The sequence below is a fragment of the Triticum urartu genome, chromosome 4 (genome assembly GCF_003073215.2).
Source record: "Triticum urartu cultivar G1812 chromosome 4, Tu2.1, whole genome shotgun sequence".
Lineage (NCBI taxonomy): Eukaryota > Viridiplantae > Streptophyta > Magnoliopsida > Poales > Poaceae > Triticum > Triticum urartu.
Window position 1 is genome coordinate 31,377,791 of NC_053025.1, and position 18,403 is coordinate 31,396,193.

General features: G+C 46.9%; 2 protein-coding genes across 2 annotated transcripts; both read left to right on the forward strand.

Moving 5' to 3' along the window:
- Positions 1-572: 572 nt before the first annotated feature.
- On the forward strand, positions 573-4,380 carry LOC125550444 (protein NRT1/ PTR FAMILY 8.3-like). The gene is made up of 5 exons (XM_048713442.1): positions 573-945; positions 1,777-1,876; positions 1,959-2,176; positions 2,542-3,098; positions 3,314-4,380. Exons 1-5 carry the CDS (start codon positions 892-894, stop codon positions 4,134-4,136), a joined length of 1,752 nt encoding a protein of 583 aa, XP_048569399.1. The 5' UTR covers positions 573-891; the 3' UTR covers positions 4,137-4,380.
- A 1,428-nt stretch (positions 4,381-5,808) lies between these two features.
- Positions 5,809-8,303, forward strand: LOC125550445 (probable protein kinase At2g41970). The gene is made up of 4 exons (XM_048713443.1): positions 5,809-6,037; positions 6,436-7,217; positions 7,336-7,422; positions 7,657-8,303. Exons 1-4 carry the CDS (start codon positions 5,956-5,958, stop codon positions 7,774-7,776), a joined length of 1,071 nt encoding a protein of 356 aa, XP_048569400.1. The 5' UTR covers positions 5,809-5,955; the 3' UTR covers positions 7,777-8,303.
- Positions 8,304-18,403: the final 10,100 nt, after the last annotated feature.

The window sequence follows — 18,403 nt, forward strand, 5'->3', positions numbered from 1 at the left end:
GCCTCCATGGTTCAAGGACCATAGGAGATGAGGCGGACCGGCGGCGCCGGCGAGAAGCAAGGAAACCCTAGATGGGCAGGAGCGAAGGGTTATTGGCCTTAATTGTGGACGATCAATGCATCTAAAGCTGTGTGTCTTGTCATATGACTGAGTTCTCTGGTAGCTAAAAAATGACACTAATAATAAAAACAAAAAATGCAAACAGTGATTACAAAAATACATGCTTAGTGTGTACTCCCTCCTTGTCTCATAATATAAAAATGTTATTTACGCTATGTTTTTTACACTACATTGCATTTTTTACCCTACACTCTGTCTCATAACAGCAATATAAGTATAAAAAATATTCTTATATTATGAGTCGGAGGGAGTAGTTGCTTACACATAGGGTAAACTTTAGACACGAGGATCAGTAGTGAGAGCTTTGACATTGCCGTTCCAACCGACGGAGCATCGAAGTGGGACTCACAAATGCAACTACTCCTACTTTGGTGAATCTGATGAATCAAATAAGGTGATGGTGGTATATATCTTAATGAATCCTTAAACATAACCGAGACACGCAAGTGGCACTGATCCCTTCCTTCGTCCCCTTGCTTGCTTGCTTATCCTCTCTCGTGTGCTCCTCGTTCCAGTCGGTCGTCCTTCTCCCCAGGCCCCAAGAACTCCAACCACCACTCTGACTCCAGATTCCTTCTCCCTCCCCGAAGACTAGCCGGTGCCGGTGCTGGTGCCGTGCCCTTCACTGTTTCCGGTTGGACTTTGGACCCTACGTATCCAGATCTACAAGTTTCCCTCCCTCCATATATTCGGCTTCCGAGCAGAGTATCCCAGCCCCAACCCGCCGTTCTCTCCCGCGCGCCGGTCGGACCGGAGGCTCGCCGTTCCACCATGGCAGAGGCCGGCGACCCCACCCTGGAGCAGGGGCTCCTCGCTAACCCGGAGGTGAGTGGTTGCTCTGTCCGGTTCCGCCGTCTCGTTTCTTTCTTGAGACGAGATGGGTTTGGTTGGTTGGTGCCTTCCGTTCCGTGCGATCAGAGGCCGCGTGCTTTGGTGGGATCCCTAGTCTAGTCTACTCTAGAAAGATCGTACCTTCGAGCCTTTGCACCTATGCGGATTTGGAGTTGATTTTATGTTCAGCAAAACATCAAAGAGTAGCCAGGGGCAGCCTCATAGGACACCGGCTGCGCTGAATTTGGATTGAGATATTCCCCTTTTATCTATGTATATCTATGACTTGGTATATTGATTATTGTGCCGTTCGGAGATTCCAATCGTGAGCTGAACTTGTTAGATTCTCGTTCTTTCAGTTTAGTTTCCATCGACACGCGATTTGTGGGTGTTCAGCTGGACAGTATCGGATTTCTTGGCCAGGATTTCTGGTGATCAGTGTGTGTGTGCCTATAATTAAGTTTTCCTAAGCTGGTGGACATACTAGCCTATGATAACACCATAATGAAACATTTGCTTCAACTTGCATATATCAAAGTTATCAACCATTATGGATCCTGAAGCCGAGTATATATACTCTGAATTTTGTCTTGTTTGGTCTCTCGTAATCATTACTCCTGCATTGAAAGACAGCAACCCCCCCCCCCCCCCCCCCCCCCCCCAAAAAAAAGCCAAATCTTTGCGGAAGCAAAAGACAGCAATGCTTTATTACTGTCCTAAATTGAAGTGACACGGGTCTATCTATCAATGTACATTCGGCTCCTACTTAGATTTAAATCACTATTCAGTCCTGACAAATTGACCATGAATTATGTGATAACACAGAACCAACTTACATACACTGGAGATGGATCTGTCGACTTTTCGGGAAACCCTGTCGTGAAGGAGAAAACTGGCAGATGGAAGGCATGCCCATTCATCTTAGGTAATTTTTTGCAGCAGTCTCCAAGTACATTCTTTTGTTTACTGTATGTATGCGTGAAATAATTATTGTAACCAACCTGTAGGTAATGAATGCTGTGAGCGGTTGGCCTATTATGGCATCTCGACAAACCTTGTGACTTACTTGACAAAAAAACTACATGATGGTAACTCCTCTGCTGCTAGAAATGTGACTACATGGCAGGGAACTTGCTATTTGACTCCCCTTATTGGAGCTATCCTGGCTGATGCATACTGGGGGAGGTATTGGACGATCGCAACGTTCTCCACAATATACTTCATTGTAAGTCATCTCTACTGAAATTTTGTCCTAATAAGTCATGTGTAAGTGTTTATAGATTCCTCAAATTTATAGGACTTGCACTGTATGAGCTATGAGAGCTCACCCTCCCCGACAGGGTTAGAACAGTAGCATAGTACTTTGGTATGGTGTATGTCCTATGAAATTAGTTATGCTTGTGATGCGTCGTTTTTACAATAGATGTCTTGATACTCTCTTAAACCCGGTATGCATTACTGTGAAAGGTTCATGTCAGTAGTATGCCTATAGTTCTTGTATACCAGCTGTTAGTTCATATCTGACTGCTAAACTCAATTCTGTGCTAACCTGGTTGGTATCTTGTCTTGACAATCATGTTGTAATTGTAGGGGATGTCAGTACTGACTCTTTCAGCATCAGTTCCTATGCTCATGCCTCCATCTTGTGAAGGAGCCATTTGCCCAGAAGCCAGTCCTTTGCAGTATACCGTATTTTTTCTTGGTCTTTACCTAATTGCGCTCGGCACTGGTGGAATCAAGCCATGTGTCTCATCTTTTGGAGCGGATCAATTTGATGACACAGATCCAGCTGAGCGAATCCAGAAGGGGTCTTTCTTCAATTGGTTCTATTTTTCAATAAACATTGGTGCCCTTATATCAAGCAGTTTTCTGGTTTGGGTGCAAGACAATTTAGGATGGGGATTAGGCTTTGGCATTCCGACCGTATTCATGGGTCTTGCCATCATAAGCTTCTTTGCCGGCACCTCACTTTATAGATTCCAAAAGCCAGGTGGCAGTCCTATCACACGAGTATGCCAGGTAGTTGCTGCCACTTTGCGCAAGTGGAACGCACCTGTTCCAGAGGACAGCTCTCTCTTGTACGAGCTAGCAGATGGGGTTTCAGCAATCGAAGGGAGTCGGCAATTGGAGCACACTGATGAACTCAGGTGAGCATAGCAGTACAGCGAAGCACCACAACTCCAGTCAGTTTATTGACCTGTAAAGATCTAGGGCAAATAAATATTTGAACTTTACTAGTTGCTGATTCTTATTTACATATAGTTTTGATATATTCCAACTTCAAAAACTAGATACACTAGCCTTTTGCTTTCGTGAATCTGTTCACTTTATTTTTCCAAATCCTAACTAGCATTTATTCCAGATGTCTGGACAAGGCGGCTACAATTACTGATCTTGATGTGAAAGAAGATAGCTTCAACAACCCATGGCGGGTGTGCACCGTCACCCAGGTGGAGGAACTGAAGATATTGGTAAGGATGTTCCCTGTCTGGGCAACAACAATTGTGTTTTCGGCCGTCTATGCTCAGATGTCCACCATGTTTGTGGAACAAGGGATGGTGCTTGATCCAACAATCGGCTCATTCAAGATCCCTCCAGCATCTCTATCCACCTTCGACGTGGTCAGTGTCATTATATGGGTTCCTATCTATGACAGCATCCTGGTCCCAATAGCCAGGAGGTTCACCGGCAAGGAGAGGGGCTTTTCAGAGCTCCAGCGGATGGGCATCGGCCTGGTAATCTCCATCCTCGCAATGTCAGCAGCCGCGGTCCTCGAGATAAAGAGGCTGGCCATCGCCAGGGAGGCGCACCTGGTGGACCAGAACGTCCCGGTTCCGCTGAGCATCCTGTGGCAAATCCCTCAGTACTTCCTGGTCGGCGCCTCGGAGGTGTTCACCTTCATCGGGGCGCTCGAGTTCTTCTACGACCAGTCGCCGGACGCCATGCGGAGCCTCTGCAGCGCGCTGCAGCTCATCACCACCGCGCTCGGGAACTACCTCAGCGCCTTCATCCTCACGATGGTCGCCTACTTCACGACCAGGGGAGGGAGGCCCGGGTGGATCCCTGACAACCTCAACGAGGGGCGCCTCGATTACTTCTTCTGGCTGCTCGCGGGGCTCAGCTTTCTCAACTTTTTGGTGTACGTGCTGTGCGCCAACAGGTTCAAGAGCAAGAAAGCGGCTTGAGCTTCTTTGATGGTCGGAGAAGTTGGACGGCGTCGGAGCAGCAGTCCTGTACACGTACACTTGAAAATCTGTATATATGCTTCTCAGTACATGATCCCTCTGTTGACGCACGTGTTTATTTTTTTTAACAAGCTGTAATTATCTCTGTATTTGAATCCAAAATGGGTCATGCATTTTCTTTTCCTGTATATATTGTACATTCACTTGAAGTTTCAATGTCGGCCACCTCTAGTTTCCTTGTTTAGCATTTGGTTTTCATGTGTTGTTAACATGTTCACTAATATGATATGTTAACCTTTCAACTCTCATCCATAACGTTGGATCAGCCTGTCGGAGCACTGATTTGAATCTTGTTGAATGCTTACAAGAGGATCTCCTCCCCTCTGCCAGGAGAGTAGGTCTTTTCTATGCTGGTTGAATTACGTGTTTATTTTTTTTAACAAGCTGTAATTCTCTCTGTATTTGAATCCAACATGGGTCATGGATTTTCTTTTCCTGTATATATTGTATTCACTTGAAGTTGGCAATGTCAGCCACCTCTAGTTTCCTGTTTAGCATTTGGTTTTTGCGTTGTCTATTAAGATGTGCAAGTGATATGGCGTTGAATGCTTGGAAGAGGATGTCCTCCCCTTTGCCGGGAGAGTCGGTCTTTTCTTTGCTGGTCGTATTTTGAGGTAATTTGGTTACATGTCAAAACTTCAACTCTCCTTATTTACTGATGAAACGAGAAGAGGAAGCAGGAGAATCAAAAGCAAGAAAGCAGCTTGAGCTTTGTTGGTGAGAATAGTTCGCTGGCAGGTTGTACTGAAGCTGAAGGCCAAGGCTCTTCGATGGCGTTCTCATGTACTCCCTCCGTTCCAAATTACTCGTCGCAGAAATGGATGTATCTAGGACTAAAATACATCTAGATACATTCATACCTACGACAGGTAATTCAGAACGGAGAGAGTACATGTGCACTTCAAAATCTGTGTATATTTCTCAGTAAATTTTTTTAATGTGACAATTATTCGAGCAATTCTCTTCTTCTTTCTTGTTTGAACGGACAACACTTGTCTTCCTCTTAATTACTAGTGATTGAGGCAAATCTTTTGCCTCTATTAAAAAAACATGAATTGGAGGACATGCATGCATGGGCACTTTCTCGCAGGCCTGTCCTGCCGTTGGCTGGTCAACAACCTGTGATAGTAGAGAAATAAAATGTAAGGGCAGGGTCAAGGGCGGGCGAGACGTGAGGAGTTGCACGGGAGCACGTCGGGAGCGAGCTGCGGCACAGACGTGGGAGGTCAGTTTGTTTGACCACAGTTTTCTTCTGAGCTCTGGACCTTAGCTGATTTGGCAGTCCCAAACTCTGTCCAAAATAAATCATGTTGTTCGACAGATAAACTAAACAATCTCTTGGATTGGAGACCAGTGTGTTTGCCGGGTCAGGCGGTCAGGGTGCACGAGCGAACGGCACGCTCATCCGTTGCCGTACATGACATGAAACAGGGCCGACAGTGGCAGGCATGTACGTTGTTGGTTGGCTCGACACGGAGAGAAAACGAACGTGTGCAACATCAACTGCGCAGGCCGCACGTAGCCCAGGCCCAGCGAATGATTTGCAATCGGCCGCGCATTGTCAAGCCAACCACCACCACCACCACCCCGGCCCCTGCCCTGCCCTGCCATATAGGAGTAGGACGAGGACCGCCTCAACTCAATCTTGTGTCTATAGTTGACATAGCTAGATCAACATCCAGACCGGCCGGCAGCTAGCCTCGGAGCTGTTTTTGCTTGAGTTCGCCGCCGTGTGCGTGCGTTTCTTGGGTTGAGGAGGATGTGGTGCTGCGCCGGCGAGAGGGAGGAGTACCACGGCCCGCCGCCCGGCAGCCTTGCCATTCCGCCCCCGCGAGCACCAGGTTCTTACATAACACTATCCGTTAGGTTCCACAAGCATTTGCGCTTTCTTGTCCTAAAATGCAACCGTTTAGACCTCCTTTGGTTCAAAGGGTTTTCATAGGAATTTTGAAAGAATAGAATCATTAGAATTTCTTCGTGTGTTGGTTGCTTGATTCGCTGGATTAAATTCTATAGAATTTTTTTTCTAAGGGTTTCTTGGTACTATTTCTCATAGAATTTCTAACGTCCGCTCAAACCACTCTGAAAGAATCCTTTGTTTTTTCTGTGATGCAATCAATCAAATAATCTAAAATCCTGTAGGATTGAGATGGCCATGACATTTCAGCCCTATATTCTTTTCTATTCCGATGCATGTTTTGAGAATCATGCGAATCAAAGATGCCCTTCATTGTTGCAGCGCAAGCGAGAGGGCCGAACGCGCCGAGGAACGGCGTGGGGCCAGCCAAGGTGCTGCCGATCGACGTCCCGGCGGTGACACTGGCGGAGCTCAACCGCCTCACGGGCAACTTCGGCGCCCGGTCGCTGGTCGGGGAGGGGTCCTACGGCCGCGTGTACCGCGCCAAGCTAGCCACGGGGGAGACCGTGGCCGTCAAGATGTTCGACAACGGCGGCTCCGGGCAGTCGGAGGCCGAGTTCTGCGCGCAGCTGTCGGTGGTGTCGAGGCTCAAGTGCGGCCACTTCACGCAGCTGCTGGGCTACTGCCTGGAGCTCAACAACCGGATCGTGCTCTACGAGTTCGCCACCAACGGCTCGCTCTACGACATCCTGCACGGGAAGAAGGGCGTGCAGGGCGCCGAGCCCGGGCCGGCGCTCACGTGGGGCCAGCGCGCCCGGGTGGCCCTCGGCGCCGCCAGGGGCCTCGAGTACCTGCACGAGAAGGTGCAGCCGTCCGTGATCCACCGCGACGTCCGCTCCAGCAACGTGCTCGTGTTCGACGGCCACGAGGGCAAGATCGCCGACTTCAACCTCACCAACCAGTCCGCCGACACCGCCGCGCGCCTCCACTCCACCAAGGTGCTCGGTACGTTTGGGTACCACGCGCCCGAGTACGCCATGACGGGCCAGCTCACGCACAAGAGCGACGTCTACAGTTTTGGGGTCGTCCTCCTCGAGCTCCTCACCGGCAGGAAGCCCGTCGACCACACCATGCCCAAAGGCCAGCAGAGCCTCGTCACCTGGGTACGTACATATTTCTTCCTTGTTTGCTTGTACTCCCTTCGAAAAAAAAATATATAAGAGCGTTAGACCATTCAAGAATGCATGTGTGACGATCGACATTGATCCTGCTGCATTGCAGGCCACGCCGAGACTGAGCGAGGACAAGGTCATGCAGTGCATCGATCCCAAGCTCAACAACGACTACCCGCCAAAAGCAGTGGCCAAGGTGCGTAATCCAGCTCAAGAAATTCCTCGCTAATAGCACGCTAGTACGCTATAGCATTCTCAGAAATGTCTCGCTAAGTAAATCAGTATACAATTCCTCGCTAATAGCATACTATAGTTGCTATTAGCATGATATTGCACGCTAATAGCATATTTTAAGGATCACGCTATTTTTTCATAACACACTATTTGTTTCCATTGGTTTTAACTGATGAATCTCTTTGCTTGTGTTCAGCTCGCGGCGGTGGCGGCCTTGTGCGTGCAGTACGAAGCCGACTTCAGGCCCAACATGACCATTGTCGTCAAGGCTCTCCAGCCACTTGTCGGTGCCCGTCCGGGAGGAGGAGATCACTAGCTTAGAGAGAGATCCATGTCATGCATGTCAAGGCCTTCGCCCTCTCCCGCAGCTAGCCCTCTCCTGCAGCTAGATTTCTTTTGGTGGAAGCCGCATTCATATGTTTAAATCGTACTAGAATGCTCATTTTTTTCTGAATTTATTCAGTATACAATCATGTGGGTGCATTGCATGTATGCACGTGAGTGTTTACGTCACTGTTGCGTTTCTCCAAAAAATAGATAGGGTCTTGAGCCTCTCGAAATGGGCAACAAAACTTGGCAAAACCAGACAGGGTTTTCTAGGGAAGGTGGTATAGCAGTGGCAAATCTACTAGATGGGCTTTAACAGGCCCAAGGATCAGCCTGGCCGACTGTTGCTACTTGCCCGTCATCAAGCCCACACAACCACTGCTCGCATGAGGTAGTTCCTTTATTACATAGAGGCAGAGACCAGACTCGCACAGTGCACTGAGTCGCCCGCCATGTTCGCATAATTAAAACAATGTTTCGTATCATTCAATGAATGTATGCGTCATTTCAAACAAATTGTATGTGATATGTTTGAGAAATGTTTATACGATATAAAAAAATATCCGCGCGTAGTATAAAAATTGTTATGCACCACTAAAAAATGTATGTAATATTTGGTATAAATATTCACGCGTTTCGAAAAAAATCTTGACATTTTAAAAAATGTTTATATAATGTACAAAAATGTTCACGTAGTTTAAGAAATGTTTAATGCCAATAAAATGTTCAAAATGTATTGAAAATCTATTAAAAAAATCAAGGCATGTATTTTGAAATCATTGGGGAGGCAGTCTTCATCGACCTTACTGCCTCTATAATGACGCGTGTGTGTAGTTTCCACAGGACCTATGGATTCGTAGCAATAGCTACTAATTAACTGTAGTGTTTAATTTGTGCATGTGAAAGGAGACATGTGATTGGGATGGAGAAGCTAGCGCAGACTGCATGCAAACTTTGTGTGCTAAGGCTGGTCATAGTGGGGAGTAACTTAGACTAGTGTCATATGCATGACACTAGTCTAAGTTATTATCTTCATAGTGCAAAGTAATATAGTACTAGTGTCATATGTGGCCTCATTTAATAGCTTGTAGACTCATGTTGTTTTGAAAAACGCTATATTACAGTAACATATTATGTTACTACTTCTCATTAACTACTTGCCACATAAGCAAAAGTTCTCGAGGTGCGCTATGTTACTACCTAAGTTACCCCCACTATGACTAGCCTAATGCACGCAGGCTGCACATGTAGCGCCAGATGTCCTCTCTCTTCACCTTTCTCTTTCTTCCACCTAGGATTTTAATGACATGGCATCTGCTATAGCCTGCTCACTAGATCTTGTACTACACTTGCTCTTAAACAATGGATGGCAGGCTTTACTTTGGACTCACACACTTACACAATTGATAGACACTAGTAAACATGCACGTGCAACGCACGTCTAGACAAACATACATGTATTGAGACTGACTTCAGGCCATCGTATTTTTCATCAAATATACAATCATTCAAAATTTGCAAGTCGTATTATTACAATATTATCCAATAGAAGCTCGAATCCCTTCTTGGACAATGAATAATTTAAAGGGTTCACCACTATTCTCCATTTGCGCAGACACACATGCAAATACCATTTCAGTACCAATAAAATTCAATAAATGACTATCACTATGAGAAAACCAAGTCCGTCATCCATAAAAGTGAGAAGCGGCCAGCGTCAGACTGTAGAGATAATAGCCTGAAGGGAGTATGAAGACTAAAATCTGAAACAAACTGAATAGCATCTTGTCAATAAGAAGAAAAACAACCTATCAGAAATGCTCATGCTAAGGAAATGATAACATGACCAAAGTAGGGCCAGTCACATTTGTAATGATTATACTTCGCATCCACACTTGAATCTTGGAGTTGCTGGTTGTTGATATTGATTTCATGAACACAGTTGTAAGTGTAGCCTTGTTGCCCTTCTCACTGTTATGAGGAATCGAAAGATTGAAATCATTTATGTGCAGCCTTGCCCCCTGTCACTGTTCTGCAGATCAAAAATTTGGAACGAAGAGCAACAAAATCTTGAGATACGACATATACATTAGGAGAAAAAATGGCTTATGTTTGAGAAGGAACATAAACAGACATGCAATAAATCACAAATTTGAGGTCCCATATTATGAGTAAGTAATGCTTAATTACAACCTCATGAAAATGGTATCGATGTGGCTAAAGTTGAGGGAAAACAATTCTTACATTTTACACATATTCTCTGCACTAAGGCAAACTGATGCATGAACACACTCCATGTTACAACTTAGATCTTGTGGGTTTTTGTATTTTTACTACATAGTTTTTATCTGCGTGATAAGAAGCTCCCATGTCGTTTTTGTCCAAACAAATAGTCCAGTTCTAATATTCTCTTAACAAAACCAAAATGCAGCTTGGATGACATTAAAAAACACAAATCTTCACTTCCCAGGGAAAGACGTATACAAAGGAGTGTGATCCACATACCTGTGATCACCAAAACAGAAAGCAGGGAGGATAACATGGCGTCCTCATAGTTGTGTCATTTCTGCCATTTGTTGCCAAGTTGCAGGCCAATATTGACATAGAAGTTAATTAGTGGAGTTAAATAGAACTGCTAGCGATCAAGCATTAGGTCAAACACGTGATCACCGGTACAAAGAAAACGCAGAAACTCCATTCCGATGACCAGTGCTCGGAACATAGATTCAACCTAAAAAAATGGATAGCAATACCTTCACCTGAGTAATAGCATCAGCAAGGAAAGTAATATGTGATTACAGAGAGCTAAACACATATATGTCATCTCAAAATCCATATTCCAGTGAACTGTCACTGTCTTACTCTCCTTCCTGTAGTATTTAGAATTATTTTGAAGGAAAGCTTCACTAAATAGTTGACAAACTTGCAGGTACGATTCAAGAGAAAAATAAAGACATGTTTCTTTATGTATTGACTATGGCTAAATATCTCATCATTAACAAAAAAATATCTGAATGTGACAATTCTGAATTTAAAAATGAATATGGAACAAGCTTATATATAGCGTATTCTAGTGTAAATAAAACTGCAAGATGAGTTCTTGCAAACCATGCCATAGAGTGTACATGGAGATCTTCAGGTTAATCGCATGCAACATGAAAGCTGCAAGGGAAGTAGCTGTGAGCTTACCAAATGTTGGACCTCAATTAAGAGTTTAAGACACACACAATGCCGGAGAAGACTTCAGTTGAGCAAGGCCAACAAATGCCAAGACCTGTGAGATATAGATGTAACTTCGTAAGGGATCAAGGAGCTCGTTCGCATCATCTCTACTACATCTAAGCCTTGATGACACACCTATATAAGGAAAAATACAAATTAGGTGTAATTCAGCATCACAAATTCTGACCATCCTAGGAGAAAAGATAAAATTTGAGCAATGGAGTTTTAATATCAGAATCTATCTTAGATGTTGCAAGTCAAAATTAACAGCACTAACATGGATGATTCGTCCCCCGTCACCTTGGCGAGGCCAGAAGCGGTCAGTGGGTTAGAAAAGCATGGGGCTTTATTGTTGTTTTGTCCCTAAGCAACAAAATAGTGTGACAACAAAGTTGGTATAGATACATTTATCTAGCTTGGCACTTAGAAACAATGTTTACATATACTACGAAATGTGAACTGCAGACTGAAGGAGGCATGGCCTAAATTTAAAATAATAGCACCATGGTTTGTTAATCTTATGGTGCTGAACACAAATGTCGAGTAAAAATGAACGCCCATTTAGTTACATAGATACAGACGATCCATTAGCGATTCCAAATAGGCTGCCAGCAAAATACTACCCCCACAGTAGAGCACACAAACAAATGAAGGAAGATGCTTGCATGTCATCCAATATTCTGATCTAGCAATGATCTGTACCTCCTAATTATCATCATTTATTCACAGTACCTCCAAAAGAGCAAGAAAAAAATGTAGTGACCAGTACCAGCATCAAAAGCTTGTGCTCCCCACTGTAATGGATATGTTAACTTATATATCCAGCGAACTGTAGAGGCATGATCTACTAATTAGATAATTCTATAATGGTTCGTAACAATATGTAAAAAATTGCCAGGAAACAGAATTATAAGGAAATGCATAAATGAATGTTTACCTTTATGGTTCTGGTGATGTGCAGGAACGCTATCTCCTTTTATTGAAATTTCTTGGGCCTCACAATCTGTCGAAGGTAAAACACGGGTCTTCCTCCGCCGCCGACGACCAAAACGATGAGCCGCGCCACCACGCCCTCCTCTTTTCTTTTCTCTCCTCCTCCTTCATTCTCTAACCACCGATGCAGCCGTACAGGAGGCATCACGCCGCCACCGAAGTCGTCTGCAACCGTCGCCGCCGCCCCAGATCTGGTCGCCTCCGTGTATTCCCAGCACGGACAGAAGCGCTGGCGTCCTCCCCGAGCTCCTCCATGTCGCCTCGCTGTCGCCGCCAGCGCCATCCATTGAGCTGGCGAGATGCGCCGCCGACACCTGGATCCCGCATCCCGATCGCCTCGAGCCGCGTCACCTGCACTCCCGCATGGCCTAGCAGTCGCAGACTCCGCGCTTAAGGAGGGGCTGGTGTGCGTTAGGCGGCGGCCGAGTGGAGGAGCGCCGGGCGGTGAGCCGCTCCCAAGGACGGCAGCTGGGGCCCCTAATTGTAGCGCCTGCAATTCTTACATGATCCACGACAAGGCTTATTGTGCGTGTATTTTAGTTTAGAAGTGGCAGGAGGCAAGATATGATGCATAGAAGGAAATCATTTGTGTGATTTCAGGATCTGGACGATTGCCTTCCATGATTGTAGGGGATGCGGGATTGTAGGGGCGTAGGACTGGTAGTTCGAGTACTCCTCTTGTGGTGGAATACGGTCAGTCATTGGAAATTGCTAAGTGCACATCAGAAAGATATTAAATCAATGATGACGGTTAGATTTAAACTCGTGGGCCTAATTGTGTGGTGCTGATTGGTTTGTGCGATGTTGTGGGACTAATTACGGGATGCATCTAAGAAAATTCTTGTTTGATTGTTTAATAGTAGTGGAGATGGACTACATGCATGACTAGACTGAGACGAAGGCTAGCACCAGAAGTAGTACACCATGGGTATTAACTGTGCGTGCTAGAGGACGAGCTACTAGGGTTGTAGTATCTAACTCGGTGGCCTAAACTGCAATGGTGCATGCGTGCATGTGGTGCTGTCGGCTCTGCGTCTTGCTCATAGGCCGATCGGCAAGAACACAGTAAAATTATACAGCCTACCGCCAAATACCTTAGTGGTAAGGTATTTTTGATATCAAACGAACGTGACAGCGTAGTTAAATCCTGTCATCACAGACCCAGGCGGTAGATCGTGCTACCCTACCGCCGAGACCAATGACAGCAGTAAAAGGATCAAATCTCGAAATTTTTACGAATCAAGGTCAAATCTGGCTGAACTTTACGAAAAAGGTCAAAACAGCAAGATCGGCCGATGCCGGGCGTAGCTTTGGGATATTTCTGGAGGACTCATATTTCTATGATCGGAAATCTGCTGACTGACATCGATGCCGGGCGTAGCTTTGGGATATTTCTGGAAGACATGGGTTTTAACTATTCGTTGTTGCCTCGGTTGAATAGAGATGGTGATGCTAGTTGCATCGTCCATCGTGACTCGATCTATGGCAGCGCCCTCTCAGAGTTTCGTTTCGGGCATCGATGCATGGAAACAGTAGATTGGACATGCCAGTGGAATGTCTTTCTCCCATCACTCTCTCAGTCCGCTGCCTAAAGTGAGTTTATTTACAGTCAGAGGCGGCATCAATCCTGGAGCAGGAAACTCACCTGAAACGTGCCCAGCGGCCTCTGGAAGCCCAATAAACAACGCATCAATCCGACGTCAGGGGCGACTTATTATATTATAAACATGCACCCGCCGAGAGGCCTCTGGAAGCCAAATAAACAACGCACGCAAGCTGGCCATGAACATTGCCATAGCAGTGGCGTACATGTTGGAAGAGAAGACCGTGGTGTAGAGGGAGTCAGGGACAGGAGTCGCTGACTGACAGCGGGGCCCATGCGCAGAAGGCGCCATATGTCAGTGAGGCACGAGCCCGGGCGTCGACATGGGTGTCGTTGGCCAGCAGGCAGCAGCCACGCAGGTGCAGCTCCCATGGCCATGGATAAAGCATTGAAGGTTCTAGCCCGCATATGGGGAGGCCCGCCGTGGCCACGTGCGGGTCACGTGCCCCTGTCCGCAAGTGGCAACCCCGACCCGACGCCCTGCCGAGAGACGCCACGCGACTCGGCCAGACCCAGAAAAGAAACAAGGAAAGATCTCGAAAGAAAAGGGAAAGGCGATCGCTGCTGCCCGGTCCAGGCCGTTGCCGTGGGCGCGCCCGCGGGTGGGACGGCACGGCGCTGGCGCTGGCGGCGTTGCCGAGCCGTTGCCGCCGCGTGGCGTGACAGCGCGCGCAACGCACGCACGCGTGCTCGGCCTCCGCTCCGGCGGGTTCGTTTCGTCGTCGGCGTCACCGCGCCTACGGTTATGCGCCGCGTGAGAGCATCTGTAGATCGATATATCGAACACTATATGTCCTGCACAGTGACCGATTAATCATAAAATCGCCGCGCGCGCGCACTCATTTAAAGACATTATAATTGTGCACTCTAGAAGGCTTCTTACGCCCTCACCATTCTGAACCGTCTAATCCATCCCCTATATGTTTTGTGGCCGTTGGATCAATTTCTCAGCGAAACACTTCCTGTAGCTGGGCTGGATGTTGTATGGGCCGCTGCTCCTGGAACAAAATTGGCATTCTCTCATTAATTGGGGCCTTTTGGGGTGCGGGGTATGCCAGAAAAATGTTTTGCGGGCCTAGCATCGGACAAAGCCCACCGAGCAGCTCAACAGTTGGATCACACTTCGGTTTGCTTAAAAGAATAGAAGAAGAAAAACATCCAGTCCAAAGAGAGATGGCGATCGAGCAAACGGCAGATGGCCTTCCTGATCGGCTGGCCAAGGCGGGCCGAAGCAATGTCAGGGAGGCGATGATGCGGGAGTCAGCGACCAACGTGGATCTCTTCGTACATCTCGACAACTGAAGCGGTAGAAACATGCGAAACGGCACGGCGGAAATCAGATCGATGTTCGATCTGCCGGCATTAAAGGAAGCATTGAAGCATCAATTCCTGGAAGCTTTCATAGCGGTTGATGTGCACTACTCCCAACGTTGATTAGTAGAGGTACGTTATTGCTTTGGCAGCCTATACCTGCTTTAGTTCGTGTGCCTGTAAATATCTGCTCCGTCGCCTCATGCTCTCCTGTTGTTCCGGGAGCAGAACCAAGCAGCTCCTCCACCATCTGTGTGCCCTTCTCACTATGGGTTCTCATCATTATCTCAAGCTTCATTTTGTGCAGATCCGTCCATGTTGATCTGGCACCCTTCTGTCTTCTCCCTTGGTTGAGATTTCTCTCCATGCCCTTTCTAATAATCTCTCTCGGGAGTATTACCATTTGGGCCTGTCAAGTGTTTGATACTTGTTCTGCGCGACTGATTCTGATTTTTGGGACTTCACATTTCCATAGGATATATATGTGACCGTTTTATATCTGAAAAACTCCAGGTTACACATCCCCCCCTACCGCTTTCAATCTCTTCAGTTTCAGGTTGATGTGAGTTGAGTTTATTTAGTTTTGGTAGCAATTGGTGGATGGGTTAACAAGCACTACAACTAGTAGGAGTATTTTCTATTCACATGCACTTATATTTTTTTTACAGTGTTGGTTACTTGATGAATCATGCGGTTATTCAGGACTTACGGAAGGGAAATATTGAGTGCGCGGGCGAACATATAAAGCAGGTGGGAATTCTCTTATTTCGAGTCTTACTATATTGACATTTATTACACCTAAAATAGCTTCTGATTGATTCAAGTAGAGTTGAAAATTCCATGAAATGTTACTCCAACTATATGCTTTTTTTAGGAATATTGAGACACAGGTCAAAAGACATATTTTGATCTTTAAAAAAGACATATTATGGTAGTACTAATCTATTTGCATCTCATTCATCTACATGTCAGCTATACACATGGTTTCCTTTTGCCATATAAAATATATTTTCACACTACTAATATGTGCTAATCTTATATGAAAATTTTGGCCTCATGGTGCCTTGTCCCATCCTGTGTCCAGTATGCGACCTGTGATAGTTATCATTTTTCTTTATTTTCTGAGTTTCTGATTATATTGTCCATCTTGCTCATGATATTACGTGCTCTAACTGTGAGCTTTTCTTTTTGTATGTGGTGCAAGGTGTTCAACTGCCCATCGGTAGCCACTTTGGACATTATTTCTTTTGGGCAAGTCGACCCTTCTCCATGATGATATATTTGGATGGCCTCTTCACGTATCATATATTGCTGCCAATTTACGACTTCCTGCAAATATCATTCAGTCGGATTGCTCTTAAATAAGTGAAAGATCTTATTGCTATAGGCTCCTTGTATGGTACATTTCAGTGCTATTTTATTACCTACCTAATTAAATTCATTCTTTAGGAATCTTTGTCCATGGATGTAATAATGCCTCAAGAACCAAGCAGAGTTTATTTTTTGCTGTTGAAGATGGATGTCCACTGGGTATAAATTAGTGGAGATTTCATCGATGCACCATGCTTAAAATCAACATTGAAAGGTTGTCAAATTACATGTACATATTTGTTTTCTCCTGGTGATTGTCATCTTATTGACGGTTTATTTTATTAATACTAGATTGTTGTGTATGTTTTCATAACAACCCAATTTGTATATTGACCACCTATGAACTGACTGATGGCACAAATCCAGCCAAAGTCAATCAAACTCATGTCTCCTCTCCCAACAAATAGTTGAATATAAATAGGTAATAAATTAGGATTGTGTACATTGCAAAAACTCCCCTTCAAATACATTTATTAAGTACCCATCAAGAGTCTACATTAAGGAACGACCAGTAAGTCTAAACTGGAATCAACTTCCAAGTCCACTAGACACAAGACAAATGCGAGCTCTCCTCTACTGCCACATTACTTTCTTGCAAAAAGTTGCTCTTCGATAATTGAGTAATGTTGCGGTCGAGTTTTTGCAAAAGTTTCATTCGTCTTGCGTCCATGTGTCTGTATATTTACAAATATTATATTATTTAACTGACAAAATAGACGGGCGCAGCAACGCGCGCCATCAATGATCTAGTATACCTCATATTCAGTACCTTAAGAGCAACTCCAACGGGGCGACCCGGACGGACACATGCTTTTGTCCGCTTTTGGTCTGTTTAGATCGACCAAGCAAACATGCACGTCCACATTTTAAAATGGGTCGGCTTGACCGCCCAACGGAGAGGCCGACCCAAATGTGCCGCCGTGAAAAAAAAATAAGTTGCATGAAATCAACATAATTAAACATAAAGTGGCCGGTCAAACGTCGGTCAAAGTCCACCTAAATCTAATAAACATTAAATAAAACATTAAAAAAAGTCTGCGCCCGCCTGCTGCCGCCTGGCACGCTGCCCTAGACGTCATCGGCCTTACTCTTGCCCTTGCCGTCAATGCCGCCGTCATCAGTGAGGTCGATGAAGACCGGAGCAGGGCCAGCCCACTCGAACGCCGCCTGGTACGCTGTCAGGGCAGCCTCCTCCGGCGTCTGCTGGGCCGGCGGCATTGCGGCAAGCCGCGCGCGCTCCTCCTCCTCCTCCTCGAGCCGGAGCGCCTCCGCGTCGCGTTGGAGCATGGCGTCGTAGCGCATCTGCTCCTCGCCGTCGGCCTGCTCCTGGCGGAGCCAGTGCTCCTTCCATCGCTCGAGGTGGGCTGCCTCCTTCTCCGGCGTCGCGGCAAAGTGGACGGGAGGCGCGCTCACCCACTCGCGGTACTGACCTGTCCACGAGTAAGCCTCCTCCGGCCAAGTGGGTGGAGGCGGGGAGCGCTTACGCGTCGGCTCCAGCTCCGGCTTGGGATGGACGGGCGGCGACGGTGGCGGCACGAAGAGCGGGTTGTGGACAAAGTCCTCCGCTGCCGACAGGGCAAGGGCTTGCTCCAGCCCATCCCAGTGCTTGTCCTCCTCGAGGCGGTTAGCCTCCAGCGCGTGCTGCAGGGCCTCCTCGAGGGCGGCTTGGTACTCCGCCTCCGCCTCCATGTCCTCCGGCTCTACCTGCGGGGGCGGCGATGGGAACGACGGCGGGACGGCGTCGACACCCGAGCGCCATTGCTCCTCGTGTTCGAGGGCGAACCACGCCTCCCAGTTGGGGGAGTCGGCAGCGTACTCTAGCAGCCGACGCTGCTCCGGCATGAGCTGCGCGCGGCGCCTGCGCACCTCGTCGTCATGCGCCTGTTGGGTACGAGGAACCACCGGCACCGGGATCCGCTGTGGATCCAGATGCCAACGGTGCGGCAGCGTGACATCGGGGTACGGCAATGGCTGCCTGTACACCCAGTGCCACCACGCTTGGTGCACCGGGATGTGCAGGCGCCGGCGACCAGGGCGGAAATGCATCGCTACTGGAGGAGGAGGAGGAGGAGGAGGAGGAAGGGGAGCATGGGAGGACGAGGCGCCGGGGGTGCCC

What these genes read in the sequence shown, in the direction of transcription:
- LOC125550444 (XM_048713442.1), top strand. Translation starts at nt 892, where the DNA reads ATGGCAGAGGCCGGCGACCCCACCCTGGAGCAGGGGCTCCTCGCTAAC. An exon ending in GGCTCCTCGCTAACCCGGAG is followed by an intron (nt 946 to 1,776) that starts GTGAGTGGTTGC and finishes GTGATAACACAG; the next exon opens with AACCAACTTACATACACTGG. An exon ending in TCTCCACAATATACTTCATT is followed by an intron (nt 2,177 to 2,541) that starts GTAAGTCATCTC and finishes TTGTAATTGTAG; the next exon opens with GGGATGTCAGTACTGACTCT.
- LOC125550445 (XM_048713443.1), top strand. Translation starts at nt 5,956, where the DNA reads ATGTGGTGCTGCGCCGGCGAGAGGGAGGAGTACCACGGCCCGCCGCCC. An exon ending in AGCAGAGCCTCGTCACCTGG is followed by an intron (nt 7,218 to 7,335) that starts GTACGTACATAT and finishes GCTGCATTGCAG; the next exon opens with GCCACGCCGAGACTGAGCGA. An exon ending in CGCCAAAAGCAGTGGCCAAG is followed by an intron (nt 7,423 to 7,656) that starts GTGCGTAATCCA and finishes GCTTGTGTTCAG; the next exon opens with CTCGCGGCGGTGGCGGCCTT.